This window comes from Myotis davidii, unplaced genomic scaffold (genome assembly GCF_000327345.1).
Source record: "Myotis davidii unplaced genomic scaffold, ASM32734v1 scaffold982, whole genome shotgun sequence".
Taxonomy (NCBI): Eukaryota; Metazoa; Chordata; class Mammalia; order Chiroptera; family Vespertilionidae; genus Myotis; species Myotis davidii.
This window is the reverse complement of record NW_006293848.1, coordinates 379,204-392,356: the sequence shown is the minus strand read 5'-3', so window position 1 is coordinate 392,356 and position 13,153 is coordinate 379,204. Positions and strand designations below refer to the sequence as shown.

The following is a 13,153-nucleotide window of genomic DNA, read 5'->3' as shown; positions in this document are numbered from 1 at the left end:
GAGGTCATCGAAATCCCAGTTTTACTGTTTCACTGGTGAATGTCAAGCAATCCTGTTGTTGCTTGTCAATGCAGCCATACTGTCCAGCTACTGTTTATAAGTTGTAGGGAGGATGGCTCAGGGTTGAGAAAATACGGCTCTTTCTACCCCTGCCAGCAAAGTCACTAGGGAGAGAGCTAATTCCCTTTCAGAGGCAGAGTTTCAACCCGAGTTTGCTTACCTGAAACACCGTTATCGAAAGGGTAACTGGCCACCAGGGCACCGCCATGGAGGTTTGCCGAGAGGACGAACGTCTCTGTTTTCAGCCACTCCATGATCGCCACAGTTTCAGGCTGCCTTGATTCATTATTAAATTCAAAAGCATCGGGGAAATTTCTATTCAGGTCATAGAAGTTATTATTTTCCCTTTAAAAGAAAGAATTTTGGGGGATTTACTGATGGCATGTGCGGGAGTGGATTCCTGCAATGTGTAAACATTTTGTTTGGGCTCCAGGGGGTTTTCCAAATATGAGTGCAGAGGGTTGACGGTTGCCTTGGCCGCCTCCAGGGAGCCACACCTGGCGTTCACACAACATGCAGCCCCCTCTCCTGCCACTTGCTCTCACCAGTGGACAGTAGCTACTGGGATGTAAGCAGAGGTTTGATGAGTATTTCCACTTGGGGTCCCTCGGCCTGGCCTGTGGGGATCGGGCTGAAACCGGCTCTTCAACATCCCCCAAGGGATCCTGGATTGCAAGAGGGTGCAGGCCAGGCCAAGGGACCCCATCAGTGCACAATCAGGACCGGGGAGAAACTGTGGGAGGGCTCCAGGGCGTGTCCGGCCCACCTTGCCCAGTCCTGATTGGTCAGACCCCATCAGCAAGCTAACCTACTGGTTGCTCTTTCCACTCCCTTTTGGAACCCCGAGATCCCAACCATAGCCACGTGGAGAGCCCACACAGAGATATAAGGAACCCAGGGGACAATCGGAAGTGAGACTCCAGACATGTGGTCCCACGTTAGCTGTCTCAGCCAGACCCCAGCGGAGGCCCAGACACCATGCATGGAGCTTAGCCAACCCTAATCTCTGCTGCGCTGCCCAAATCCCTAACTCACAGAACTGAGAGTAAATAAAAAAGAGGTTGCTTTAAGTCCCAACATTTTGGGGTGGTTTGTTACAAAGTACTGAGAGCAGAAACCACTGGCAGGTGCTACTTGGAAAGGGTTCTGGCCATGTTTAAATATGCTAGAGAACCCTGAAGGGGTCACATGTGAGATTTTATTTATTTTGGGTAGAAGCAACCAAACTTTTAGTTGCACGAATATAAATGTATATTAGACATTTGAGAAATTCCAAACTGCCCGAGGCAGCTTGAAACCAAATAAACTGTTTAAGTCAGAAATACTACTTTCCATCCTGACAGCGCTCTCGTAAAAACGGCGAATGTTCCTAAAACCCGCCGGACTTTCTGTAAGTGGCCAGCACCAACCCCACAAAGTGACACAGGCGAGAAGGTCAGGGTTCTCCGGGTGCGCGGGGGCAGCGGCGTTGGACAGGCAGCAGAGTGGCTACGGTGGGCAGACTAAAACTACAAAGATTGTGCTGAGGCTTAAAGGCGATGAACCCAACTGCGGATCTGAAAGAACGCTGGCCCTTAAGAGATGCAAGCATTTTGAACTGGGAGGAGAAAAGAGAAAGGACCAAGTGATCTGGTTCTAAGCTTCATATTTTGTTTTATGATGAAGGAAAAACCTTGAGGATCTGTTCACTTAAAAAAAATACTGTGAGACTCACTCTTCTTTTTGATTAGTTCTCGTACTGGCTTCATAAATCCAGTGGTCATCATTGAGGGCCTCGGTACTATGCTGGGCCCCAGGGATTGATGAACACAGTGGACAGGATTCCTGACCTCAGGGAGCGTAGAGTTTAGATGCTACACAGGAAATGGGACACTGAAGATGGTGCTCTGAGAGTAAAGTGCAGGAGATATGGGCATCATTAGGGACCTAATGCCTGCTAGGCCAGGGCAGGAGTCTTTGAGGACATGCTGCTTGAGGAGTGGAAAGTGCAGGGCGCCTGAGGTGAGAAAGAACCACAAGATCCAGAAGACGAAGGCTGCAGGAGCTGCGGAAGCAGGTGAGGGAGGAGGGAGGAACGCAGCAGTAAGGAGGGCACAGGAGGAAAGCAGCCATATTCGGATTTCACTTTTCATCCTGAAAGCAGCCAGCAGGCAGCCGTGGAGAGAGTTCAGCTCTGAGATGGTCCCCTAACTCCGCGCACAGGGCCCAGGGACTCTCTTCAAGGGGGTGGGAGTGGGGAGCTTTTTGTTGTTTTGTTGTATTTTAAATAAAGATTGACTAGCCCCTCCTTACCTTCCATTAGTGTAAAAACAGTCAGGCTTTTTGACAGCTTCGAATCCATCTGGGTTCATTGAAGGCATGATGTGTATCCGGGTACTATTGATTAAACGGGTGATTTCAAAGTCTTTTCCATCGTTGGTTATGAGATAGTCAATTAAATGGAGCAGCAGTTCCCGCCCTACAGTCTGCATGTGGGGAAGGGGATAGCATTAGGTCAGACAACAGTTCAAATTCCCCAGCAAGGGGCTCTACGCGTAGTAAATGTTACCAGAACCAGTTGCGAGAGAGACCCCTGTTTCTCAAGAACATCGACACTGGCGAGTGGCCGTCAATCATGGGGGTGCAGGAAATTATTCATTAGTAGAAGTTCTTTTAAAAGTTAATTAAAAACTACCCACCTGTAAATAATTTATTTTTTTTAAAAAGGATTAGAGTGAACCCAAAACACTAATTTGAAAGAATATGTGCACCCCAATGTTCACTGCAGCATTATTTACAATAGCCAAGCTACGGAAGTGACCCAGCTGGATAGACCAATGGATAAAGAAACTGTATATTATAGAACTGACCTGAAACCTATATGTTCATGTTAACCAATGTTGCCCCAATAAATTTAATAAATAAATATTTTTAAAAAGGAAAAACAAATACCATATTATTTCACGTATAGGCGTGTGGAATCTAAAGAGCAAAATAAATGAACAAACAAAATAGAAACAGACTAATAGATACAGAGAACAGACTGAGGTTGCCAGAGGCGTGGGGGCCTGGGGATCTGGGTGAAAAAGATGAAGAAATTAAGAAGTACAAATGATAGTTACAGTCATGAGGATATACAGTACAGCATAGGGAATATAGCTAATAATTATATATGGTGCCAGGTAGGTACTTGAAATGTTGGGGGAACACTTTGTAAAGTATATACCTGTCTAACCACTATGCTGTACACCTGAAATGAATACAAAATAATTTTGAATGTCAAAATAAATTAAAATAACGAAAAAACTCTGTGTCACTACCATTTTGCTGGGTATGTTTCGAATGTACATTAAAATGAAAGCACTAGCCAGTTTTGATTTAGTGAATAGAGCATCAGCCATTGGACGGAAGGGTCCGGTTTTTATTCTAATCAAGGGTATATACTTCGGTTGCAGGTTTGGTCCCTGGCCCTGGTCAGGGAGCCAGGGAGCATGCAGGAGGCAACCAATCGACGTGTCTCTCTCACATCGATGTTTCTCTCTCTGTCTCTTTCTCCCCCTTCCACTCTCTCTAAAAATCAATGGAAAAACATCCTTGGGTGAGGATTAACAAAAACTACAATTAAAATAAAATAAAAGCATGACTCTGAAAATAAAACAGTCATCACATCCACCTAAAATTATCTTATGCAGCAATGATTGGAGAGATTTACTGTTTTTTTTTTTTTAAAGTAATTCACATTTTAGCCTTATTATGGAAAGATTTGATTATCAATTTCTCCCTGTAACCCTGGCTTTAAGGAGCCTGTTTCTGAGTAAGGAATGTCTACCTCTTACATAAGATCAGGTGCTGCTGAGGGTTTGGAGATGGGAAGCCGGGCAGCAGGGGATTAAATAGAGATAGTGCTGGGGAGGCATTAATGTAGGCAGTGCAGGGAAAGACCCTTCCATTACAACCCCACTGTGGGAATGCATTGCTGTGACAAAGGATGAGCAATTCCTTTGCTCCTCACTGGCAAGCAAGCAAAGAGACCACTTTTTATGAATTTTTTATCTGAATAAATAAACACAAAATAATTGGGACTAAGAAAATTTGGCATATGCCAATTATTTACTCACAGGTCGCCATGACATTCAGAGTGGAAATATTCAATTCTGGCTTCGGATTCTTCCTGCTAGTTTCTATCTTTTCCCCCTACTGTGATTTTTGTTTTTACAACAAAAATTGCACTTGAAAAAGTCCTTACAACCTAATAACCAGAAAAGTTAAGCGAGTCATGCACTGGGTTTCCAATTCTGTGCTTTGGAAACTCAAGCACTTTTGGAAGCAACCTCCATGAGCCATCTACTGGCTACCCTAAAACCAGCGAGAGGGGGCTGGGGACTTTCATTTTCTTTTTTCTTTTTTTTAAACATAGAGTTTTTATTGATTTCGGAGAGGAAGGGAGAGATAGAAACATCAATGATGAGAGAGAATTGTTGATCGGCTGCTTCCTGCATGCCCTCTACTCAGGATCGGGCGGAAACCTGGACATGTTCTCTGACTGGGAATCGAACCATGACCTCCTGGTTCATAGGGCGACATTCCAATCACTGAGCAACACAGGCCAGGCCCCCAGTGTCACTTTTAAATGAAAGAAAACCTATGTTACTGGAGGGAAAAAAAATCATGCTTTTCTGTTTGTTTCCATATGCCAAAACAAACCCCAAGTTCTTCACTGCAGAGGGTAAATAAAAATCTTGGAAATACAATAAAACACTAGCAAAGAGTCAGATGATTTAAAAAATGCTGAAGTAAACAGATGAAATTTCAGAGGGAGTCAAACAAAGTCCTCTTTTTTTGGCTGGGCCACATTTTTGCTGCCTCTGTAACAGCAGATTTATGCCAAATAATATTCAAATTAATTCTTCCCAACTTTAATATAAATGTCTCACACACTCATGTTTTATGTATAAACTTCTCTTCATTTAAAATTAAGTCTTTGAATATGAAACCTTAGAGAGTTCAAATATTAAGAAAGAATGTGGTCAAAACAGTGTCCAGTAGCTTAAGCAGCCTTTCATTCGGCCGCTCACTTCCTTCTGGGGAGGGTGGACTTCAGGAGAGACTCCCTAATGAAGAAAGCGAAAGGCTGAACACACCAGCTCCGGCAGCCTTTCCCTCATAACTCATGCGGCCATTGAACCGGCCACAATGCAGAAAACAGAAAATAATGGCCCATCCGTTTTCATTCAGTTCGGTCATGCTGGAATTTAGACAGATGAAACTGAGTGTGTGAGCTCTTTCAAGAATGTTTATAAACAATGTAAGCATTTTTGTAGGAGCAACCCGTGACATAGGCAGTGTGAGAGGGAGTGTGAGTAGCACAGGAGCGTCAGCGATCCCAAGCTGGAGTCTGGGAAGTGGTACACTCTTAGCTCTGAGGTGCCACAGTGGTGTTACAGATTTAATTTACAATCGATTGACTAAATCCTCTTCAAACAGCCTCAAGATGACTGTGCCTGGCACACTTTTACCCGGCCTCCCAGCCTATGCATAGCTGTGCACATGTGTGCCATCCCAACACTGCTCACATAGGTACAATGGCCTGACCGACCCTGACTGGCCACCCTGCCCCACTCCACCATCTAGACCTGGGGGCAGGGATCCTGCTCGCTTTCTCGGTGGCCCTGGGATCTTACCCTGTTCCTGGTATATCATGGACTCAAAAATTACTGTCGACAAGTCTGTTCCAAGGTCAAAACTATGCCAGGAGGAATTTTCTGAAAACATGAGGACTTCAGTCCCTTAGTGAGGGGAGACATACAAACGTTCAAGTTATTTCCTTCGAAGGATTTTCAATATTAAACAAACTGCACAGGGATGGGGCTAACAGTTCTGCTCATGCCGAAGGCTCAGACTTTCTGGTCACCCAGCCCAGCCTCACCAAAAGGGATTATATATATAAATATATGCCTAAAAGGGATGAGATACTTCATCTTGAGTAAAGATTAGTTCTATCTAAATCCAAAAAGAAGATTTAGCTCTAGCTGGTTTGGCTCAATGGATAGAGTGTCGGCCCGTGGACTGAGGATCCTGGGTTTGATTCCGGTCAAAGGCATGTACCTCGGTTGCAGTCTCGATCCCTGGCCCCTGTCGGGGCATGTGCGGGAGGCAACCAATGGATGTGTCTCTTGCACATCGATGTTTCTATCTCTCCCCCTTCCTTCCACTCTCTCCAAAAATCAATGGAAAAATATCCTCAAGTGAGGATTAAAAACAATAAAAAACAAGCAAACAAAAAACAAAACGAAGCCCTAACTGGTTTGGCTCGGTGGATAGAGCATCAGCCTGCGGACTGAAGGGTCCCAGGTTCGATTCCGGTCAAGGGCATGTACCTTGGTTTCGGGCACATCCCCAGTAGGGGGTGTGCAGGAGGCAGCTGATAGATGTTTCTCTCTCATTGATGTTTCTAACTCTCTATCCCTCTCCCTTCCTCTCTGTAAAAAAAAATAAAAATCAATAAAACATATTTAAAATACAAAAACAAAAAGAAGAATTAATTATCCAAAGCCACATTGCAAAACAGGATATTCTCCTACCATCTTGGATGGGGTGGAGGAAAAATGTGGGAAGTGGCATTTGGAAGGACAAGCTCTAAGGCTTTAATCTTTTGTTTTGTTTTACTAAGTTTGGAACCTCTGCTGCATGCTGACTACACAGCCCAGACTTCCCGGGACAGGCACGGCTTCAGATAGTATGTCCTGTTGTTCAGGGAAACATGAGCATATCCTCTAAAGGCAAACATTTAGACATACCAACTGCATCCCATAGGCTGTCTCATATCTAGAGAGCGTGTGAAAATCACTTGTCTTTAAAGTTGAAAAATAGGGTCACTATTATGTAGGGAATATTTTTCCCTTCAACCCATATATCTGGAATACAAAGTAATTATATAACTTAATGCCACCAACTGTGAAATTCTAAGTGTGATGTGGATATTTCAAAAGTCTATACCCAAATAAACCATCCTAGTAAAAAAAAAAAGCATTGATGTTTAAGAAACAGGAGTTTTTAAAAAACTCCCCCCCTCAAAAAAAAAAAATAGAATCGGTAATGCAGTGAAGCTTAACAAACCCACATTGAACACCTACTCCAATACTACTTACAACCATGGGTCCTGAGGTCAAGGGCATCTTGTGAACCCAGCTTTCTGACCTGTGCTTTGCTATTACTGGATTAGTTTAAATCTATTGGCACCCAACTTTTTAAGCCCGTAGTCAGGCTTCACTTCAATATTTGTATTAGAGAGGAATTAGATAAGTCTTAACAGTCTGGAGATTACCCAAGTATAACATCTTTGGAGTGGGGGGTGGGACTTGAGGAAGGAGGCAGCAGCGATTTCCCAGCTCCTCTCCGGCACCCGTTCAGGCCGCGGGTATTAGTTGTCCCAATGTCAGGGCATGGTCCCAGTTCTCAGTAGAGCTCTGATTGTAGAGACTGGGTTACAGTTTACTACAAAGCAGCCAGTAGCAGGATGAGGTGGAGGGACAGGGCAAGGAGGCAAAGGCCCCACTCGCAAACACTGGGAATATCTGTGGAGTGAGAGAATGGCCCAGAGCCCCGCTCAGTGCGCGCTGGTATCCTCCCTCGCGATTAAAAGCAATTCTTAGACTTCAGGTGTGTCAGCACTGCCACTTAGGCGCTTGCATAAAGTGAACCTAGAATCCGGCTTCTACAATGCACCACCCCAAAGGATGCGCAAGGAGGGACTGGGTTGTCTGGAGAAACACTTCTAGTCTCATTAAAATGAAAAAGGTAGAAACTCAGAAATATTTCTCCCATGTTCTGAAACAGCATGAACATCAGGTGACAACGGCTTATCAAATGTCAGTTAGCTACCCAGTGTGACTTCATTGCAGTTGGGGGCGGGGTGGGGGGGGGACGGAGTAGGGAGAAAAAAGGGGCAGACAGCCTGGCCAGCATAGCTCAGTGGTTAGTGTCGACCAGGAGTTCATGGCTGAATTCCTGGTCAGGGCACATGTCTGGATTGCAGGCTCGATCCCCAGTAGGGGCATGCTGGAGGCAGCTGGGAGGCAGCTGATCGATGTTTCTCTCTCATCGATGTTTCTGACTCTCTATCTCTCTCCCTTCCTCTCTGTAAATCAATCAATCAACCAATCAATCAATCAATCAAAGAAAGGAACAGAGAGAGGTGACTGGGAGATGTTGATTCCAGTATTCTCTGAGCTTGCTAGTCCAAATCTTGTTAATGGCACTGAAACAACTAGGTATCCATACAAACAAAATTAACCTGATCTATATGTAAAAGTAAATCCTAGACCTATATGTGAAAATAAAAACAGAACATTCTAAAAGCAGCAGAGAGAATAAAGGAAGTAGAGCTCAGGGCTCTGGGTTCAGACAGCTTATGACCAGACACAAGCCAGGACTCCGTTCCGGGCAAATGTGCTAACAGACACGCCACCTGCAGAGGTGAGCAGAAGCAGCGACGCCCACCAAGCACTCAGGGTAGCCTGTGCTCCACACGTGCGGGCTGCTTTTATTACTGTCCTGTACAGCACTGCACAGGAGCTGGCTTGCCAGGCTGCTCACTGTGGCAGAGCGAGCAGCGCCATCAATAGGATATGAGCCAACGGCCAGGTGACTGAGACAAGTGTCAGACAAGAGCAGATTTAACTTCACTGCTTCTGTTACAATACTTGCTGGCAGATGGGCCACTTTGAGTTGGTTTTGCTACTCACAACTTGCTTTCTGCATTCCTGAGTGTAGGCAGGCTAATTAGCCCAAACCCTCAGCATCAGCCAAATAAACCCATCTTCACAATTACTAAGATATATATTAGCCAAATATATTTCACCTAAATTCAAGAAACCTTTAGATCTAACTTCTCGTTTGAAGTAAATAGAGGAACCAGATATGCTAGCTCAGTACTACAATAAGGAAGGAAACAAAATATTCAGAATGTGGGACATTCTGCAGGGCCGGCCACTGATTGGCTCTTTATTAAATCTAATGCCATGAAAAGATTCTTTAAATCCTAGAAATAGAAGAGATTCAAGGGATACATCAACCAAATGTGATACAGGGTCTCAGGCTGGATCCTCATTTGGGCAATGCGGGGGATGTTCTGAGGAAAATTGGAGGAACTACAAAGTGGAGAATAGGATAAAGATTTAGAGACATGAAGTGAGAGTTGTGTTAACTTAAAATATTTTAAATAGCAAATTAGTGTAGCTCATTTGGTAAAAGTACAGGCACATAAATGCACGTGCAAATATCTGGAACCATAAATAGTAAGGAATTAATAGCCCTAATTTTTGGAAGGTGAGTATACAAGGTTTGTTTGCATATCTGTATTTTTTTCTAAGGTGCACATATGTTGGTTTTGTAATAACAGCTTATTTTTAATTTAAAAATGATCAGATTATAAAACAAGGCAAAATGAGGTAAGGTAAAAACTCATGGCAGATCTGATTAACAGAATTGTGTCTTCCTGATGCTGCTGATGCCACTGTCATGTAGCCATGGCCTTAGTGTGGAAACACACACACACACACACACACACACACACACACACACGGGGGGGTGGGGGTGCAGCCCAGCCTCCTGGGACCCCTTGGGGGCAGTTGGATATCCCTCTCACAATCCTTGACCGCTGGCTCCTAATTGCTTACCTGCCTGCCTGCCTGGTCGCCCTTAACTGTCCACCCTACTGGCCTGGTCACCCCTTACTGCCCCCCTGCCCCCTCTGGTGGCCTGGTTGCCTCTAACTGGCCCCCCCACCGGCCTGGTCGCTCCCAACTGCCCTCCCTGCCAGCCTGGTCACCCCTCATGTCCCCCCGCCAGCCTGGTAGCCTCCTGTTCAGTCGTTTGTTTGTCCCTCACTAACCCTGCTGCCAACCTGGCTGCCCCATGTAGCCTGCTTGTTCAGTCATTTGGTCATCCCTCACTAACCCCCCTGCTGGCCTGGTCATAGGCAGTCATCTTGTGAGGGTGTGATGGTCAATTTGCATATTATCTCTTTATTATATAGAATTCTTTCTTTTTAAAAATATATTTATTGATTTCAGAGAGGAAAGGAAGAGAGGGAGAGAGATAGAAACATCAACAATGAGAGAGAATCATTGATTGGCTGCCTCCTGCATGCCACAGACTGGGGATCGAGCCCACAACCCAGGCATGTGCCCTGATCTCCCAGGAATTGATTGACCTCCTGGTTTATAGGTTGGCACTCAACTACTGATCCACACCAGCCAGGCAAGAGGAAACATTTTATAATACAGTGTGGTTAATTCTGTCCACCACACTATTCCGTGCACATGTGCCCCTGTGGGATTCTCCGCACGGGGCCCACAAATCCTGGAACAGCACAGTCCCTGAGGTCAGCATTCAGAGTCTGTGCCAAAGAGTGAGGCCTCCATCCTAAGGAGGTTAGGAGTCACGGCCCTAAGAGGTTACTGTGGTGCTTTTCAATCGTGGGCTTTGAAATGTTCTTTCAACTCCAAAGGATCTGGGAGAAGAAGAAGGATGAGTAAAGAGATAGACTTCAACCTCAAGTGACTCGTCTGCTCCTGGGTTAAGCCCCCCCCCCCAGATCAAAGTGAACCAGAGAGCCCTGAGCTGAGGGGTACACTGACTACCTGGAGAGCAAGGTGCCAGAAATTTGGGAAAGTGCATGGAAGGAATAAGCATGGTCAGAGGTGAGCGAGGGAAAGGACTCTGCTTACCTTTGGAAGTTTGGGTTCAGAGAATTAATTTTGGAGCAACAGGCTGCAACCTCTGAAATGTCAGGAATTCAGTAATAAATGACGGGAGCCAATGAGTGTCATGTGTCTCTTATTAGAAATGGATTGCACAGGACCTGATCAATAGGCCAGATAGCAAAAGGCAAAGGAACTCTGGGCTGCTGTCTATAATGAATGGTTGTTTTATTAGAAACAACTTTGGTCAGACTCCCAGCAGTACCAAGTCTTTTAAAGCGCAGCCCATTATGCTCAAAAAGTCACAGAGGGATTGAACTTCCACCCAACTACAAATCAGGTTCAAAGATCAGCCTCTTTCTTGGAGGCAAGCATTTGTATCACAGCTGCAGATTCAAGAAGAACCGTCTGTGGCAGGACAGGTTGGGCAGCATGCATGCCTGCGTGCGTACGTGCGTCCTGTCCCTGTAGAGCCCGAGTTCGGGGCGGGGTAAGCCACAACAGGAAGCTCAGCATTCGATTAGAGCATGCCACCCACACGATTGCAACTTCAGAAGTGTTTTAACAAGCCTGCCGGTTGTACTTACTGGATATGCGTTTACTTTGACATTCCTTAAAGTTAAGTGTGTTTTACAGGGCGTTACACATTATTCCTACGTAAACTTTTCTGAATGTGATGACTATAAACTATCTTTGCCTTCCATCTGATTGCCTAGTTGTAGGAAGTCCTGGAGAACAAAAAATACTACAGTTGTCATATTCTTTAAAAAAAATTAATTAATTTTATATTAATTTCAGAAAGGGAGGGAGAGATAGAAACATCAATGATGAGAGAGATTCATTGCTTGGCTGCCTTCTGCACACCCCCTACTGGGGATTAAGCCTGTAACCTGGGCATGTGCCCTTGACCAGAATCGAACCTGGGACCTTTCAGTCTGCAGGCTGATGCTCTATCCATTGAGCCAAACCAGCTAGGGCCAGCTGTCATATTCTTAAAATACTCTGAGATGTAAGGTGAGAAATAGCAGTGAGCGTTTTCAAATGCCTAGCAAGAATGGCAGGGCAGGTAGGAGCAGTAAAAGGGTATTTTGCAAAATATAAAATAAATAATAGAAAACAAGATAAAAATAGAGTTAATCCCTGCTAAGTTGGAAAAGAGACAAGGCATTATGGAATTTTAGAGTGTTTGTAGAATGGTGGCTATGAGAGAACCCTAACTTTGATTGTCTAAACTTGAGCATGGAAAACATTGAATATTAGATGAAGACCAAGTGACAAAAGCATTAAAAACCCAGATATTATGAGTTTGGATAGTAATTTGGGATCTTCTGATTGCTTGGAACTTAAACAGAATGTAGCTCCTTTGCTGGGTCACCTTGTTGCTGATGGGAGGGTTGGGGGGGCAGGTAAGCAACCAAATGCCTGCGATGGTTGTTGGGTTCTGGTTGCTTAATTCTCTCAGAAGGCCCAACAGGAAGACCGTTCCAGATTCTTTGCTGTAATTTGTGCTGCCTCTTGGCACTTAGGCAGAGCTCAAAAGACCTCAGCGGAGTTTCTGTGGTGACATTTCACCTATTTAGGCCCCATACATACCTCATCTCCGTGCATATTCGCCACGTACTTGAACTCTGGAATCCCGATTCTGTGTTCCTTTGGTGAGCGTCCCACGACAAGAACCCACAGGTTTCTGCCTTTATAAAGAAAAAAAAAAGACCGAAAAATAAGTTGTCTTTTAAAATGACAAATGGACTCTGGGAGAATGACAAGGGAAACAACCACTGCTTCTCCCCTGATTAAAGCTTCAAGATGCTCCAGTTCACAATTAGCACTGCTGTGCTTAAAGGGCCCCAGTGTACTGCCAGCCCAGACCCTTCACTTCAGCACAAATATTTAACTTACTATTTTACAATGTGATATTTAAAAACTGAAGGCTAGCCCTAGCTCGTTAGGCTCAGTGGATAGAGCGTCAGCCTGCGGACTGAAAGGTCCCAGGTTCGATTCTGATCAGGGCACATGCCCAGTGGGGGGGGTGCAGGAGGCAGCTGATCAATGATTCTCTCATCATTGATGTTTCTATCTCTCTCTCCCTCTCCTTTCCTCTCTAAAATCAATAAAAATATATTTAAAAAAAACCCCAACTAAAACCAAAAAAACTGAAGACTTGTTGGGTGACATAGATCTCGTTTTTCCAAAATGCTTATTATATGCTTTGCTCTGAGTTTCTAGTGCTTTATAGAAAACTAGAGGCCGGGTGCACCGGTGGGGTCCCTTGGCCTGGCCTGCAGGGATTGGGCCAAAACCAGCTCTCCAACATACCCCGAGGGGTCCTGGATTGTGAGAGGGTGGTTCTTGGGTGACGCACCACAGAACTGGGTTCTCTTCTCTCCAGTTCTGGGCACATAAAACAAGAA

General features: G+C 44.9%; 1 protein-coding gene across 1 annotated transcript in view; it reads right to left on the bottom strand.

The window, feature by feature from the left end:
• The window catches only part of CPM (carboxypeptidase M), a 70,323-nt gene that overhangs the window by 15,097 nt on the left and 42,073 nt on the right, over positions 1-13,153 (bottom strand). The window contains exons 2-4 of the mRNA XM_015566544.1: positions 12,336-12,433; positions 2,353-2,525; positions 221-405 (exon numbers count right to left, since the gene is read on the bottom strand). Coding sequence (XP_015422030.1) covers positions 221-405; positions 2,353-2,525; positions 12,336-12,433 — 456 coding nt within the window. The remainder of the gene's footprint in view (positions 1-220; positions 406-2,352; positions 2,526-12,335; positions 12,434-13,153) is intronic.